The sequence below is a fragment of the Camelina sativa genome, chromosome 9 (assembly GCF_000633955.1).
Source record: "Camelina sativa cultivar DH55 chromosome 9, Cs, whole genome shotgun sequence".
Taxonomy (NCBI): domain Eukaryota; kingdom Viridiplantae; phylum Streptophyta; class Magnoliopsida; order Brassicales; family Brassicaceae; genus Camelina; species Camelina sativa.
This window is the reverse complement of record NC_025693.1, coordinates 9,258,874-9,276,938: the sequence shown is the minus strand read 5'-3', so window position 1 is coordinate 9,276,938 and position 18,065 is coordinate 9,258,874. Positions and strand designations below refer to the sequence as shown.

Genomic DNA, 18,065 nt, shown 5'->3' with positions numbered 1-18,065 from the left:
TCCCTCTCCGCACACGGTCGAGTGTCTGGTCTAGTGGGCAGTCGAGTGGGACTCCGGACCTTGGTTCTTCAACCCTAACTCCCTTGCTTTCCTCTCTTGATAGCTTCATTCTTCTTCAGCATTGCTTCCATGCTCCTTAGGCTCCAAAAAACCTGTTTATGCATGAAAAGATGCAAATGCAATGCAACTATACTCTAATGCATGAACAGTCCTAAAGCTATGCAATAATGGTCAAAATGGATAGCAGAAGAAAATCGATTTATGGATGGAATAAAATATTGTAAGGGAAAACTGGGTAAAGTATATGAACATCAGGGCTGATATTCATAACCGTTGCTCTGTTCGAGGTTATACTAGCATGGTTGAGCTTGTTGAGCAGGCCGCTACAGTAGAGAGGGGACTCGAGGAGGAAGCTAATGACTTAAGGAGTACTCAGCTGAGAGAAACTAAGGGAAGGGAGTCACATAAGCGAGCTTTGAACAAGCAAAAGGATGAGGGAATGTGGAATAAAGCCCCATTGTGTGACACATGTGGAAAGACACATTCTGGAGCGTGCTTGGCACACATGGGAGTGTGTTTCACGTGTGGAAAACCCGGACATATTAGGCCCGACTGTGCGGAAGGAAGAGATACTTGTTATCGATGTGGACGTCCTGGTCATGTTGCAAGGAACTGTAGAACATCATGGGTGGGACAAAAACAAAGTAATCGAGATGGAGAGGAATTGTTACCATTACCAAAGAGGCAAGCACAAGGGGCTCGTTTATTTGTTATGGGGAATCAAGAGGGCGAAAAACCCACTAATTGCATGGAAGATGATCAAATGAGGAGTTAAGGCCGTAAATGTTGAAGCATATCGAAAAAAAAAAAAAAATAGCTTTCTTTTGGTTTTCCAGCTCATTTATTGGATTCTAAGAGGTTGATTTTTCATCTTTAAAATTAGTGAGTTTGAGACATTATCTGTTACTCGATTCTTTAATGGACAATAAAATTGTTTTCAAGAATTGTGTGTTCAAATCTCAACTCAGTAAGAAAGAAAACAAAGTACAGCAAGGAATGATGAATTCGAGGACGAATTATAATTAAGTGGGGGAGAATTGTAACATCCCAATCCACCGTTGATGGACCAACTCCTATTTTTGTTGAAAAGAAACCTAGCCCACTAAGGGCCCAACAACTTTGGTCGCAAACCTACGTGCGCATGTGTACGGGTGTATATATCACCCTCTTCCTCCAGCCACTTCTTTGCTTTGCAAACTCGAAACCCTAAAGCATCAGATCTTCTTGGTTTCAATCCTTCATCGCCACCGTTAGTGATCAAGAGTTGACGTTGCGTTTTTTAGGATCTAAGCGGAGAGAAGAGTTGGACGTACGTCTTGGTTTCATATTTTAACACCGGCTTTGTTTAGGTAAGGCAAATCTATCATGGATATATGGTCTATTCCATTTATTATGTCTCTATTGGTTACTGAGTTTGTAGCTTATGACTCCACAGTTGGTTTTAGTGAAGAAGATGATTTCAGAAACATTGTCAAGTAGGGGTTTTGGTGATCCGTTTCCCGTCGGATCTAAAGGATCCAGATCACGTTTTTGGTGTCGTTGGATAGATCCTGCTGCAAGGAAGAAGTAGCAACCTTCGGTTCTTTATTACGAGGTAAACTCTATCCGCAGTTCGAGTTACAAGTTGGTTAAAAATTATTATTTTCTAAACCCATAAATTAACTAAGTGTCAGATCCAGTTTGCAGTTTCAACCTGAGGTTTTGGTGGAAGAATTCCGGCGTTACCTGAGCACTTCAAGTCAGTTCGACGGTTATTACAGATAGAAGGGGTGTTAGAGCATCATTACTCCAGTCCCCCTCCTAAGTTACTCAGAAATTAATTAATCATATAATTTATATTAAACTAGTTAAAGCAACTCAATTAGAACTTAGATAAAATTATCCCTCCACTAGAGTATCCCAAATTAGGTTACTCAACCATTTAAATAATATTTTTTAAAATTCTGTTTATTAATTATCTAAAATGATAAAACAAATTTCATACTGAACAACAATCTTGAGAGAACAACAATTTCATACTGCCATGTTTCTATGATTATAACTTTCTTTAAATTCTGGTACAAACTTGCTCGGTACCCAATTTTATACAACAATCTTTATATCAAACTTGCTCGGTACCCAAATCCTTGGAGGTTTCACGGAAGTCGTACTCAACAATGACACCAAGATTGTCAAACAGTTTATGATACTGAAGACATCCTGCACACTGCAAAAGGAATAATAAAAGCAATTAACCAACCAAAAGCATCTCTCTTGGACAATTAAGAAAACATGTGGTGTGCACAAATTGGGAAGCAGAATCAAAGACACACCTGGACAAAGACAAGGCCACGTTCATGAGCATGCCGATTGATAAGCCGCTTAGTTCTTTCTCCACATAAATTGCAAGTAAACTCCACTTGCAAACTTCTTCTCGGTAGTTTAATATCCACAGAAGCAACCTGACCCTGCATAACAACAACAACCAAAGTTTCAGCGAGAAAGAAACAGATAGAAACAACATTAAAAGACCCAATTTGATTGATACCTCTACTGAATCATTCGTATAAATAGGCCACAGGAACATGAGGAGGATCATTCGGGAAAGGGTACACCACATTCGTATAAATAGGCCGATCAAATCCATGACACTGCCAAGTGGAAGGTACTGTAGAACGAAGGAAGTAATTCAAAATTTGCTAGACACCAGAAGATTATCAACAAAACCAACTCTCACGTTCTGTTATACAAGTGAGACTTCCAAGTTGAAACACAAGTTACAGAACAGTACCCAGTATATATTGGCGGAACCAACTCTCAAATTACAGAACTATAACACCCTTAACCATCTGAAAATCTAGTTTTAGTCATGACTAATATACCCCATTATTACACCTTCAGTATTATTCTAAGCATTACAAGAATACACGACAAGCTACTACTATAATTGTATAGAAAGGATCAGAAACTGACCGGGTAAAGCGCTCCAATCTGAATCAGGAAATGCAGCATCATAAAACTTGTCTGGAACATTTGCAGGCTTAGGTGCCAAGAAGAACTTCCAGTAACCAGATAAAGACTTAACAAAGGGCAACCCGTCGACCCAAAAAGCAGCACTATCGAGAGCAGCTTGAACAACATCATCATTCCAAACAGCAGATTTTGATACGGTGAGATCCACGTTATTCCGCTGATACCAGTACCTCAAAGAACCTATAACAATCATACCAAATTTTGAATTCCCTTTTTCACTCTCCACTGAGTTACTAAATAATAACAAGTTAAAACCACACTCAATGATGTGTGAGAGATGAAATTGCAAGCTATACAGAATCTATCACTCAAGGCATGAAAGAAACAGAACAAAAAACATGAAACAGAACAAAATAAGTCATAGAAGAATCTTCTCCTCTTAACATATAAATATCTCCCAACACAACAATCAAGGTAGGCATCAGATATATTCTCATCACACAAACAAGAACTCTCAAGAATATGGTAATTAAACTGGCAACAGCAACACATACCCACCCCTTAAATGTAAAGATCGCAGTCAAATTTGAAACACAGCAAAAGCGGAGAAAGAGATGATCTCACTGACTGTCGGTCAACATTTACTCTGCAAAAGATCTTAGTGACCGCCATGATCCTCCTAATCTACGATAACTAAATCCTAACAATGTCATATAATATTCAAGGAAGGATAAATAAAAAAGAAGGCGAGAGAGATGAAGAAGAACCGAACCGTCTTCGTCGATCAATACTGCCATCGCCTCCGGTGACCATCAACCCTCCAGATTTAGCTTGAAAATTCCACGGATTCGATGTGAATCGGTTGAATTTCCAGATTTTCGGACGAATCGTCTCTTCCATCGCCTTTCGGAACAGAGAGAAGAGAGAGAGAGTCGGGGGAAGAACGAAAGAGAAATGAAAAAAAAAAAAAAACAAATTTATATTTATCAACGTACCAATAGAGAGCCGCCACATAGCGTTACTCAGGGAGTTGCTTAATTTCTTCCCAAAGTACCGATGCTCTCATTTTTGGACTCAGAAATGAGTTTTAAATAGAATTTTGGGGCCCAACACTGAGAGTACCCTTAAGAGTACTCCCCAATAAAGATGGTCTTAGGGAAGCCACCTGAGCCATCATTATCACCGGAAAAGGTAAACCGTAGCTTCTGCGTTGGTTGCTTGTCGGTCAAGAATCATCTGCCTCTGTCAAAACACAGAAACCCTAATCTGTGTTGAACTGTTTTTCTTCTGCTGCAAGTTTCAGATTGTTGCTAGCTGCTCCAGCCTTCTTCCTTCCAGTCCTATTTCTAGCCAGAATTCAGGTGAGGGCGTGATCTGTGGATTTTCAACACCAAACTATTTTGACCGTAAACATGTTATGCTTGGTTTAGGGATAAGTTGTTTGAGTGTTGAATGATGTATGGTATAGGTTGATTAGTGATGATATGTCTATTAATGACGATATGTGTTGTGTGAATGTTTGATATTGATATGTGGATGTATGGCCATTAGTGTCTGCATGAGGAAAGAGGATGTATGACCATTTGTGTCTGCATGAGTAAAGTAGATGTATGACCATTTGTGTCAACATGAGTAAGAGATGTATGGTCAATGGTGCCAGCATATGTTANCTTAATAACAAGTTAAAACCACACTCAATGATGTGTGAGAGATGAAATTGCAAGCTATACAGAATCTATCACTCAAGGCATGAAAGAAACAGAACAAAAAACATGAAACAGAACAAAATAAGTCATAGAAGAATCTTCTCCTCTTAACATATAAATATCTCCCAACACAACAATCAAGGTAGGCATCAGATATATTCTCATCACACAAACAAGAACTCTCAAGAATATGGTAATTAAACTGGCAACAGCAACACATACCCACCCCTTAAATGTAAAGATCGCAGTCAAATTTGAAACACAGCAAAAGCGGAGAAAGAGATGATCTCACTGACTGTCGGTCAACATTTACTCTGCAAAAGATCTTAGTGACCGCCATGATCCTCCTAATCTACGATAACTAAATCCTAACAATGTCATATAATATTCAAGGAAGGATAAATAAAAAAGAAGGCGAGAGAGATGAAGAAGAACCGAACCGTCTTCGTCGATCAATACTGCCATCGCCTCCGGTGACCATCAACCCTCCAGATTTAGCTTGAAAATTCCACGGATTCGATGTGAATCGGTTGAATTTCCAGATTTTCGGACGAATCGTCTCTTCCATCGCCTTTCGGAACAGAGAGAAGAGAGAGAGAGTCGGGGGAAGAACGAAAGAGAAATGAAAAAAAAAAAAAAACAAATTTATATTTATCAACGTACCAATAGAGAGCCGCCACATAGCGTTACTCAGGGAGTTGCTTAATTTCTTCCCAAAGTACCGATGCTCTCATTTTTGGACTCAGAAATGAGTTTTAAATAGAATTTTGGGGCCCAACACTGAGAGTACCCTTAAGAGTACTCCCCAATAAAGATGGTCTTAGGGAAGCCACCTGAGCCATCATTATCACCGGAAAAGGTAAACCGTAGCTTCTGCGTTGGTTGCTTGTCGGTCAAGAATCATCTGCCTCTGTCAAAACACAGAAACCCTAATCTGTGTTGAACTGTTTTTCTTCTGCTGCAAGTTTCAGATTGTTGCTAGCTGCTCCAGCCTTCTTCCTTCCAGTCCTATTTCTAGCCAGAATTCAGGTGAGGGCGTGATCTGTGGATTTTCAACACCAAACTATTTTGACCGTAAACATGTTATGCTTGGTTTAGGGATAAGTTGTTTGAGTGTTGAATGATGTATGGTATAGGTTGATTAGTGATGATATGTCTATTAATGACGATATGTGTTGTGTGAATGTTTGATATTGATATGTGGATGTATGGCCATTAGTGTCTGCATGAGGAAAGAGGATGTATGACCATTTGTGTCTGCATGAGTAAAGTAGATGTATGACCATTTGTGTCAACATGAGTAAGAGATGTATGGTCAATGGTGCCAGCATATGTTACGAGATATTATATGATATTGTGTGGTGGCATGATTTGACGTCTTAAACAGAGTTAAGTTTGGAATGTGAATCGTGTTTAGTGAAATATATATGTTATATGTTGTGAAGGAAGCAGGTTTTATTTGTGGATATAATAGAAGGTTTGTTGATAGCTTCTTAGACTTTGTGTATACGATTGCTGGTGTTCTTAGTTTTGTGTTGACGGTCCTGTGGACAGGCGGGATCGTTCTCACTGAGTAAAACTTGTTTNTAGGCATCAGATATATTCTCATCACACAAACAAGAACTCTCAAGAATATGGTAATTAAACTGGCAACAGCAACACATACCCACCCCTTAAATGTAAAGATCGCAGTCAAATTTGAAACACAGCAAAAGCGGAGAAAGAGATGATCTCACTGACTGTCGGTCAACATTTACTCTGCAAAAGATCTTAGTGACCGCCATGATCCTCCTAATCTACGATAACTAAATCCTAACAATGTCATATAATATTCAAGGAAGGATAAATAAAAAAGAAGGCGAGAGAGATGAAGAAGAACCGAACCGTCTTCGTCGATCAATACTGCCATCGCCTCCGGTGACCATCAACCCTCCAGATTTAGCTTGAAAATTCCACGGATTCGATGTGAATCGGTTGAATTTCCAGATTTTCGGACGAATCGTCTCTTCCATCGCCTTTCGGAACAGAGAGAAGAGAGAGAGAGTCGGGGGAAGAACGAAAGAGAAATGAAAAAAAAAAAAAAACAAATTTATATTTATCAACGTACCAATAGAGAGCCGCCACATAGCGTTACTCAGGGAGTTGCTTAATTTCTTCCCAAAGTACCGATGCTCTCATTTTTGGACTCAGAAATGAGTTTTAAATAGAATTTTGGGGCCCAACACTGAGAGTACCCTTAAGAGTACTCCCCAATAAAGATGGTCTTAGGGAAGCCACCTGAGCCATCATTATCACCGGAAAAGGTAAACCGTAGCTTCTGCGTTGGTTGCTTGTCGGTCAAGAATCATCTGCCTCTGTCAAAACACAGAAACCCTAATCTGTGTTGAACTGTTTTTCTTCTGCTGCAAGTTTCAGATTGTTGCTAGCTGCTCCAGCCTTCTTCCTTCCAGTCCTATTTCTAGCCAGAATTCAGGTGAGGGCGTGATCTGTGGATTTTCAACACCAAACTATTTTGACCGTAAACATGTTATGCTTGGTTTAGGGATAAGTTGTTTGAGTGTTGAATGATGTATGGTATAGGTTGATTAGTGATGATATGTCTATTAATGACGATATGTGTTGTGTGAATGTTTGATATTGATATGTGGATGTATGGCCATTAGTGTCTGCATGAGGAAAGAGGATGTATGACCATTTGTGTCTGCATGAGTAAAGTAGATGTATGACCATTTGTGTCAACATGAGTAAGAGATGTATGGTCAATGGTGCCAGCATATGTTACGAGATATTATATGATATTGTGTGGTGGCATGATTTGACGTCTTAAACAGAGTTAAGTTTGGAATGTGAATCGTGTTTAGTGAAATATATATGTTATATGTTGTGAAGGAAGCAGGTTTTATTTGTGGATATAATAGAAGGTTTGTTGATAGCTTCTTAGACTTTGTGTATACGATTGCTGGTGTTCTTAGTTTTGTGTTGACGGTCCTGTGGACAGGCGGGATCGTTCTCACTGAGTAAAACTTGTTTTACTCACCCCTCTTTTCTCTTTCTTTTAGGTCAGGTTTGGTTAGAGAGTTTTACGCAAGTCACAGGAGTTCTTTTGGTGTATTTGAGGGTTGGGGTTTCACAAGAACCTTATAATACGTGTTAAAAAATAAAATTACGCACATTTTAAACGAACTAAGAAAAGATTAGAAAACAAAAAAAAACAGCATATTTACATATTACAAGTATTGGATTTCCAAATTTAATGATCAATTGTATTTTTGTGATAAATGTCAAGTCTATCGATCAGATTTTGATACGTGTGAAAAATTAACTTTCATTATATAATAATTTACTACTTTATATGTATATATTTATAAAGAATACTATTTTTCTACTCTAAAAGATTACTAACAAATAAAATGTACTTATGCAAAATTTATGTGACTGTTATTAATCAGTTAGATTTTCACAGAATCAATTTCTCATTTAATTATGAGATATTTAGCATGGGTGTTAACGAATTAAAAATGAGTGTTTAGTTTGAAATAACAATAGAAGTTATTAACATTAATATAATTGGATAGAATAGTTATCTTTGCATTTTATTGTCTTTTATTAGTAACTGATAACACAAAAACAAAAACTTGAAATAAATAATGAGTTTATAGAATTTTTTTTAATTTATTAGAATATTATTTTAGTTTTAATTTATAAAACTTTACGCATCTAAAGTTAGGTTAATATGAGGTAAAATTATTACTTGTGACTTGTGAGATTACAACTGATATTCTTATATTTTGTGAAATTTTCATTTCTTTTTCTTTACTTATTAGATTATCTAAAAAAATTATTACAAATTTTTCTATATGCTAAATTACGTCTACTATTAGTCAAATAAAAAAACATTTAAAGAAAATATTGACATAGTAAAAAAAAAAATATTGACATAGGAAAAATCCAAAAACAAATTTACAAAGCCAAAAAAAAAACATTTTTGTAAGATACATAATAATATTAAGACGGTTATGTCTATAATCTAAAAACCATTTAAAACTCTCAAAGATTCATGACGAGTACAGATAGTACATTTTAGAATTCTAAAACAATTATACATTTTTATTTGTTGTAAATCAGTTGAAAATATGGCACAATGACAATGTCGGTTAAAATTGTTTTTGACCAAATTCAGGAGTTTTCTCTCTCTCTTCTCTCTCTTTCATCTTTCAGAGAGAAAGAAAACTTTTCCGTTCATGTTTAACCGGTCTTTTCCGGTGACTTATGTCCCGTTTGAAGCGGGCTTCTCGTCTAGCTGCACCGGCTCTCTCAGCGGTGTAGGCTGGCTTTGCTTCCGGCGTAGATGGCTTTGTTAGCATCTTCGGCTGGCTTTGCTTCCGGCGTAGATGGCTTTGTTAGCATCTTCGGCTGGCTTTGCTTCCGGCGTAGATGGCTTTGTTAGCATCTTCGGCTGGCTTTGCTTCCGGCGTAGATGGCTTTGTTAGCATCTTCGGCTGGTTTTGCTTCTGGCGTAGATGGCTTCATTAGCATTTTCGGCAGGCTATGTTTCCGACATCGGTGGTGTCGTTCACACTGGTGGTCGGCTCTCTTCCAGTACTGTTGGCTCTTTCAGCGACGGTGGATGGTTTTTATTTAGTTTTTTGTTTTTTTGTTGATGTGTTTTTGTTTGGGTTTGAATAATCTCTGCGAATCATGAGTTGTTGTTATCAATTTGGATAGCTTTCTTCTCATTTAGTTGCAGATCCTTGGGTTTAAAAGTTTATGGTGTAGATCTACTTTCTTGAAGATTGAAAACCTATTGATTGAAGAAGAAAATTAAGAAGTTTTGCTTTAGGTGGAGTCATATTCTCAGCAAATTCGAACTCGCCTTTTTCTGTGGGTGCAGATCGAGAATTTCCTTAGCTTCTCGGCGTTTTCGGCCGAATTTGAAGTTTTCCGGCGATACTTTCCGATGTCGGTGATCGGAGACTCTAGCTTCTTCGACTTCTCACGTGTCATCTATCCTGTCTCTCCCTTGCCACGTGTATTGTGACTCGATGCTTCTGTTCAGTTTTCAAGGAAGAGTTTTCTTATTTGGGCCTGTGGGCTTGTTTTTGAAACTTTTTTACTTCTGTTTGTTTGTAGTATTGGCTTTCGTTTTGGCTTGTAATATTGGCTTGATTCACTTAGCTTTATATCATAAATAAAACAGTTGGGAACAAAAAAAAGAAGATAATGTCGGTTATTGTGAACGCAAATCAGTTAGTTGTGTGTTTGTCAGAGCTACTAATATGTTTACTTATTTTTGGTTAGATGTTAGGAACCGATCTGAATCACTGTTATGTTTTTAACTTAGGCCATGTTTGTCTATTAATTGTTGCGATAGCGATAGCTACTCCAATTAAGGGAAAAAATATAACAGAGATAAAAAGACAGTCGCTCAATTTGATCGTCGANCTGAATCAGGAAATGCAGCATCATAAAACTTGTCTGGAACATTTGCAGGCTTAGGTGCCAAGAAGAACTTCCAGTAACCAGATAAAGACTTAACAAAGGGCAACCCGTCGACCCAAAAAGCAGCACTATCGAGAGCAGCTTGAACAACATCATCATTCCAAACAGCAGATTTTGATACGGTGAGATCCACGTTATTCCGCTGATACCAGTACCTCAAAGAACCTATAACAATCATACCAAATTTTGAATTCCCTTTTTCACTCTCCACTGAGTTACTACTTAATAACAAGTTAAAACCACACTCAATGATGTGTGAGAGATGAAATTGCAAGCTATACAGAATCTATCACTCAAGGCATGAAAGAAACAGAACAAAAAACATGAAACAGAACAAAATAAGTCATAGAAGAATCTTCTCCTCTTAACATATAAATATCTCCCAACACAACAATCAAGGTAGGCATCAGATATATTCTCATCACACAAACAAGAACTCTCAAGAATATGGTAATTAAACTGGCAACAGCAACACATACCCACCCCTTAAATGTAAAGATCGCAGTCAAATTTGAAACACAGCAAAAGCGGAGAAAGAGATGATCTCACTGACTGTCGGTCAACATTTACTCTGCAAAAGATCTTAGTGACCGCCATGATCCTCCTAATCTACGATAACTAAATCCTAACAATGTCATATAATATTCAAGGAAGGATAAATAAAAAAGAAGGCGAGAGAGATGAAGAAGAACCGAACCGTCTTCGTCGATCAATACTGCCATCGCCTCCGGTGACCATCAACCCTCCAGATTTAGCTTGAAAATTCCACGGATTCGATGTGAATCGGTTGAATTTCCAGATTTTCGGACGAATCGTCTCTTCCATCGCCTTTCGGAACAGAGAGAAGAGAGAGAGAGTCGGGGGAAGAACGAAAGAGAAATGAAAAAAAAAAAAAAACAAATTTATATTTATCAACGTACCAATAGAGAGCCGCCACATAGCGTTACTCAGGGAGTTGCTTAATTTCTTCCCAAAGTACCGATGCTCTCATTTTTGGACTCAGAAATGAGTTTTAAATAGAATTTTGGGGCCCAACACTGAGAGTACCCTTAAGAGTACTCCCCAATAAAGATGGTCTTAGGGAAGCCACCTGAGCCATCATTATCACCGGAAAAGGTAAACCGTAGCTTCTGCGTTGGTTGCTTGTCGGTCAAGAATCATCTGCCTCTGTCAAAACACAGAAACCCTAATCTGTGTTGAACTGTTTTTCTTCTGCTGCAAGTTTCAGATTGTTGCTAGCTGCTCCAGCCTTCTTCCTTCCAGTCCTATTTCTAGCCAGAATTCAGGTGAGGGCGTGATCTGTGGATTTTCAACACCAAACTATTTTGACCGTAAACATGTTATGCTTGGTTTAGGGATAAGTTGTTTGAGTGTTGAATGATGTATGGTATAGGTTGATTAGTGATGATATGTCTATTAATGACGATATGTGTTGTGTGAATGTTTGATATTGATATGTGGATGTATGGCCATTAGTGTCTGCATGAGGAAAGAGGATGTATGACCATTTGTGTCTGCATGAGTAAAGTAGATGTATGACCATTTGTGTCAACATGAGTAAGAGATGTATGGTCAATGGTGCCAGCATATGTTACGAGATATTATATGATATTGTGTGGTGGCATGATTTGACGTCTTAAACAGAGTTAAGTTTGGAATGTGAATCGTGTTTAGTGAAATATATATGTTATATGTTGTGAAGGAAGCAGGTTTTATTTGTGGATATAATAGAAGGTTTGTTGATAGCTTCTTAGACTTTGTGTATACGATTGCTGGTGTTCTTAGTTTTGTGTTGACGGTCCTGTGGACAGGCGGGATCGTTCTCACTGAGTAAAACTTGTTTTACTCACCCCTCTTTTCTCTTTCTTTTAGGTCAGGTTTGGTTAGAGAGTTTTACGCAAGTCACAGGAGTTCTTTTGGTGTATTTGAGGGTTGGGGTTTCACAAGAACCTTATAATACGTGTTAAAAAATAAAATTACGCACATTTTAAACGAACTAAGAAAAGATTAGAAAACAAAAAAAAACAGCATATTTACATATTACAAGTATTGGATTTCCAAATTTAATGATCAATTGTATTTTTGTGATAAATGTCAAGTCTATCGATCAGATTTTGATACGTGTGAAAAATTAACTTTCATTATATAATAATTTACTACTTTATATGTATATATTTATAAAGAATACTATTTTTCTACTCTAAAAGATTACTAACAAATAAAATGTACTTATGCAAAATTTATGTGACTGTTATTAATCAGTTAGATTTTCACAGAATCAATTTCTCATTTAATTATGAGATATTTAGCATGGGTGTTAACGAATTAAAAATGAGTGTTTAGTTTGAAATAACAATAGAAGTTATTAACATTAATATAATTGGATAGAATAGTTATCTTTGCATTTTATTGTCTTTTATTAGTAACTGATAACACAAAAACAAAAACTTGAAATAAATAATGAGTTTATAGAATTTTTTTTAATTTATTAGAATATTATTTTAGTTTTAATTTATAAAACTTTACGCATCTAAAGTTAGGTTAATATGAGGTAAAATTATTACTTGTGACTTGTGAGATTACAACTGATATTCTTATATTTTGTGAAATTTTCATTTCTTTTTCTTTACTTATTAGATTATCTAAAAAAATTATTACAAATTTTTCTATATGCTAAATTACGTCTACTATTAGTCAAATAAAAAAACATTTAAAGAAAATATTGACATAGTAAAAAAAAAAATATTGACATAGGAAAAATCCAAAAACAAATTTACAAAGCCAAAAAAAAAACATTTTTGTAAGATACATAATAATATTAAGACGGTTATGTCTATAATCTAAAAACCATTTAAAACTCTCAAAGATTCATGACGAGTACAGATAGTACATTTTAGAATTCTAAAACAATTATACATTTTTATTTGTTGTAAATCAGTTGAAAATATGGCACAATGACAATGTCGGTTAAAATTGTTTTTGACCAAATTCAGGAGTTTTCTCTCTCTCTTCTCTCTCTTTCATCTTTCAGAGAGAAAGAAAACTTTTCCGTTCATGTTTAACCGGTCTTTTCCGGTGACTTATGTCCCGTTTGAAGCGGGCTTCTCGTCTAGCTGCACCGGCTCTCTCAGCGGTGTAGGCTGGCTTTGCTTCCGGCGTAGATGGCTTTGTTAGCATCTTCGGCTGGCTTTGCTTCCGGCGTAGATGGCTTTGTTAGCATCTTCGGCTGGTTTTGCTTCTGGCGTAGATGGCTTCATTAGCATTTTCGGCAGGCTATGTTTCCGACATCGGTGGTGTCGTTCACACTGGTGGTCGGCTCTCTTCCAGTACTGTTGGCTCTTTCAGCGACGGTGGATGGTTTTTATTTAGTTTTTTGTTTTTTTGTTGATGTGTTTTTGTTTGGGTTTGAATAATCTCTGCGAATCATGAGTTGTTGTTATCAATTTGGATAGCTTTCTTCTCATTTAGTTGCAGATCCTTGGGTTTAAAAGTTTATGGTGTAGATCTACTTTCTTGAAGATTGAAAACCTATTGATTGAAGAAGAAAATTAAGAAGTTTTGCTTTAGGTGGAGTCATATTCTCAGCAAATTCGAACTCGCCTTTTTCTGTGGGTGCAGATCGAGAATTTCCTTAGCTTCTCGGCGTTTTCGGCCGAATTTGAAGTTTTCCGGCGATACTTTCCGATGTCGGTGATCGGAGACTCTAGCTTCTTCGACTTCTCACGTGTCATCTATCCTGTCTCTCCCTTGCCACGTGTATTGTGACTCGATGCTTCTGTTCAGTTTTCAAGGAAGAGTTTTCTTATTTGGGCCTGTGGGCTTGTTTTTGAAACTTTTTTACTTCTGTTTGTTTGTAGTATTGGCTTTCGTTTTGGCTTGTAATATTGGCTTGATTCACTTAGCTTTATATCATAAATAAAACAGTTGGGAACAAAAAAAAGAAGATAATGTCGGTTATTGTGAACGCAAATCAGTTAGTTGTGTGTTTGTCAGAGCTACTAATATGTTTACTTATTTTTGGTTAGATGTTAGGAACCGATCTGAATCACTGTTATGTTTTTAACTTAGGCCATGTTTGTCTATTAATTGTTGCGATAGCGATAGCTACTCCAATTAAGGGAAAAAATATAACAGAGATAAAAAGACAGTCGCTCAATTTGATCGTCGATATTATCATTAGTGAAGATAAAAATTTGTTGTTATTTTTAGCGACATGTGTATATGCTTTATACGTTGTTGTTATTGGCCCTGTTCGGGAGAGAGTCGCAGCGTCAGCGACTGGTGATACAAAATTTGTTTTTACTTCTTCATCTGCTCTTCATCTCTTTTGAATTTCTGTCGCGCGACTTGATTTTGAAGATTTCAGAATTGATGGAATAAACGGCGACACCACATAAGCTTTACTTGCTGAATTTTAAAAGTGACCAACAGATTTGCAGATCTATAATTTATATCTTCTTCTCCAGCGTAAAAGTCGATATTTTCGTTAAGAATTTTCTAAATTATAGTTATACTCCTTAAAATACTTATAATTACAAAACTAGCATGTAAAAAAAAAATCAGTCGATAGCTGCTGCCGCTGCGACATGCTTCCGAACAGGGCCATTAACATCGAGCGACTCCTCTCCACCTCTCCACCGCAACTCTTTCGAGAGACTCTCCATAGATTTATGTGTTAAACAACTGTTTTTTTTTTGTCACTGGATTTAGTCGCAACATCAGGAAAAAAACATTGTCTTAATTTTTTTTTTTTTAAATGTGGATTTGTATTTGTTTCAGGTCTAAATGCATTAGGAAGATTATCTAATAAACTTAAGGTAAGAAAGAGAGGAAAAAATAGACTTAAAAGTATTAAAAAGAAGGGTATATGCAAAGACTACCCTCAGACGACTTAGAAATTAGCTGACACAACAGAACACTGTTGAACCATTTTTGTGCATATATTTCTCGCATTTTTACCCCTACTACTTCTGCATGTACAGAGAATAGATTTTGGGTAATAGATTTGAGTTGTCAGAAGATTTAAGTTGTTGGTTATTAGATTTTTTGGAGATTGTGTTGTCATAGCTGGCGTAATCTTCCGATAAAGACCAATAAAGATTGCCTTATGTTGGGAAAGGTCATCCGGGGTTTACCTAAAAACTAAAAAAAAATCCTTTCATATCTTCCTGACCTTAAAGCGAGTCATTCTGGCAGCCAAGCGTCGGAAAATATTCAGATTAATCAGAAATATTTTTCTGGTAAGCGGAACTCCATTTATAAGGGCAGCATGTTTTTATCTGAATGATAGCCATCACTTTCCTTATGTCTACTACTAGATTCTGATTATATTTCTGAATTTCTGTTTTTTTTTCTAGTTAGATGGAACCAGTTCAGTTACCGGATCGATTGATTGCAGCAGGAAAAGAACCTCTTGGCGAGAGGGCTAATGTGTACTTCAAGTTCAAAACACTGATGGCTATCATAGATAAGCCTGATGAGAGCGAGATTCATATTATTAGCGAATCCCCGCTAGGTGGGCTTTTGGATTTTCTGAACAGACCCAGTTGGTCGGTGACTTTTGGATTGTTTTTACTCAGTAGACAGCCTGTGTCGAAATCAAACGAGATCTGGGTTGATTTTGCTGGTTCACCTATCCGATTCTCACTTTGTGAATTTAAACTAGTTACCAGATTACGTTGGGGTAAGTTCCTAGCTGTTCAGAAGAAAAAGAAAAGAGGGATAGCTGGAAAAAAAATTCCATTTTACAGCACCTTATTTGGACTCGAGGATGATGTCACAGTAGACAAGGTTATAAACATGCTTAAGAAGAAAACAGTTACAGAGACAGATATGAGGCTTCGTTTTGCATACCTGGCGCTTGTTGATGGTTTTTTGTTGCCTAGATCCCATCATCCGAAGATTGTTAAGGACCATGCTGAAATGTCTGAGAACCTAGAGGCATTTACTTCATATACATGAGGGAAGGCGTCGTTCGAGATGATAATGACGTCGATCAAGAAGAGAGATCTCCCCCAGCTTGCCACGACGTCTGTTTCTGTTCAGGGACTATTATATGCTCTCCAGTTGATGGTTTTGCAAGAGGCCCCTGCTCTTCAAGAAGGACATGTTTTGAAGTATTATTTGTGTTCTGATTCAGAGGAGGAAGAAGAAGTAACGCGTCGGCAGTCTGTCCCTTTTATGCTTAGCAACGCTAAAGAAATTGATGCGAGATGCGTGGTTAGTTGGGTTGTACAACTTTATTGTTTATCCTTATCGGACACCATTCATTATTTGTCTAACTAACAATACTTATCAGATAGACCGTTGCTGGCAGGTAATAGAGTTGATTGGATAAACATCTTATCTGATAATTTATCAGATACACCACTATCACTAATGTCTGCTATCATGTTTAGACATATGCATTAATAGCAGTATGGCAATAATCTAATATGTTGTAACATATGTCAGTAGCACTATTAGCAGCTATCATGTTTAGACATATACTAGTAACACTAGAATAGATATAGTCTGATAACAATATTATTTGCAATCGTGTTGATATGATTCATCTGATAAGTTGGAACATAGGCCATTAAAACTAGTATCTGCTATTGTGTTTAGACCATAGCGTCTGGTCAGAGCTGTTAAGTATTATCATTCCACAATAACGCTTGTTTATGTCTTCCGTACAGGCTCATGTGGCTCCCATCATCTTACCGTGGACTGTTGTCGATGCTGAGGTTGAAGACCTTTCATGGACAGATGATGAAGAAGAGCTTAAAGTTGATAATATGGTCAGATTCTCAAATTTTCTAATGAGATGTTTCGTGGGGGCTGCATTCCGGCAGAAGTTGAGATTGTCCCCAAAAACAAAGGAAGGGTTTGAGGGGCAAAGCATCTCGTGGCCGGAGAGGGCCTCAGCATGGAAGAGGTGTGCTCTTTTCAATCCGACCAATCAGCCGACAGTCAACAATGTCGAGGCTCCACAATCAGGGATTGTAGACATAAACACTCTATCTCTCCTTCTTGATGACAAGCTCTCGAGTCAGGATTCTAGAATCATTGAGGGTGTAATTGGTTGGTTTAAAAAAATGCCACTATTGCTGCAGAAGATGGCAAATCTAAGGAAAACCCGGAGTTGAGGATGCCTCGGAAGGGTGATGATGCTTCTGTAACTTGGTAATTCACCTTGTGTTGTATTGTATTGATTCAAGAGTATATATACAAGTGTATTAGGTTTACATAAGGACATAATTGGAATATTATAGTATTCCTATTCTATCACTCCCCCGCAGTCGAAGCCGGATTGTTCATGACGCCGAGACTGGACTTGAACTCCATGAACAGGGGTGTGTGAAGACCCTTTGTGAAGATGTCTGCATATTGGCTTGACGAAGGGATGTGTAGAACACGGATGTGACCGAGAGCTATCCGCTCACGGACAAAGTGGATATCGATCTCCACATGCTTCGTACGTTGATGCTGCACCGGGTTGGAGGAGAGGTAGACAGCGCTGACATTGTCGCAGTAGACAAGTGTGGCAGTGGTGAGGGGACAATGAAGCTCAAGGAGTAAGTTGCGTAGCCACACCGTTTCAGCAACTACATTGGCCACACCTCTATACTCTGCTTCGGCACTTGATCTTGAAACTGTGTGTTGCCGTTTGGAAGACCATGAGATGAGATTGTCACCATGAAAGATGCAGTAACCAGAGGTGGAGCGCCGCGTCGAGGGACAACCCGCCCAGTCAGCATCGGTGTAAGCCGTTAACGAGGAGGTTTTCGTTGGCGTGAGCTGCAAGCCATGCTGAAGTGTGCCTTTAACATACCGAATGATGCGTTTGAGTGCAGTAAAGTGTGAGTC

General features: G+C 37.7%; 2 protein-coding genes and 1 long non-coding RNA gene across 4 annotated transcripts; 1 reads left to right on the top strand and 2 right to left on the bottom strand.

The window, feature by feature from the left end:
* Positions 2,062-6,615, bottom strand: LOC104710796. Of its 2 annotated transcripts, XM_010427451.2 has the most exons (5): positions 6,603-6,615; positions 3,013-3,252; positions 2,588-2,707; positions 2,373-2,507; positions 2,062-2,266 (listed from the first exon to the last, which is right to left on the bottom strand). In XM_010427451.2, the coding sequence occupies exons 2-5, from the start codon at positions 3,184-3,186 to the stop codon at positions 2,162-2,164; spliced, it is 534 nt and encodes a 177-aa protein (XP_010425753.1). In that variant the 5' UTR covers positions 3,187-3,252; positions 6,603-6,615; the 3' UTR covers positions 2,062-2,161. The 2 variants fall into 2 exon arrangements, with proteins under 2 accessions (XP_010425753.1, XP_010425752.1); XM_010427450.2 differs by lacking the exon at positions 6,603-6,615 and having other exon boundaries at positions 3,013-3,343.
* On the top strand, positions 8,791-9,898 carry LOC109126190. The gene is made up of 2 exons (XR_002033239.1): positions 8,791-9,341; positions 9,610-9,898. It is a non-coding gene; the product is annotated as an uncharacterized LOC109126190 (long non-coding RNA).
* LOC109126189 lies at positions 13,085-14,205 on the bottom strand. Its single transcript, XM_019229354.1, has one exon. The coding sequence runs from the start codon at positions 13,392-13,394 to the stop codon at positions 13,245-13,247; it is 150 nt and encodes a 49-aa protein (XP_019084899.1). The 5' UTR covers positions 13,395-14,205; the 3' UTR covers positions 13,085-13,244.

Coding starts and splice junctions, on each gene's coding strand:
- LOC104710796 (XM_010427451.2), bottom strand. CDS start 3,186: ATGATGATGTTGTTCAAGCTGCTCTCGATAGTGCTGCTTTTTGGGTCG. Junction 2,708..3,012: donor AGATTGGAGCGCTTTACCCG/GTCAGTTTCTGA, acceptor TTCGTTCTACAG/TACCTTCCACTTGGCAGTGT. Junction 2,508..2,587: donor ATACGAATGATTCAGTAGAG/GTATCAATCAAA, acceptor GTTGTTATGCAG/GGTCAGGTTGCTTCTGTGGA.
- LOC109126189 (XM_019229354.1), bottom strand. CDS start 13,394: ATGCTAACAAAGCCATCTACGCCGGAAGCAAAGCCAGCCTACACCGCT.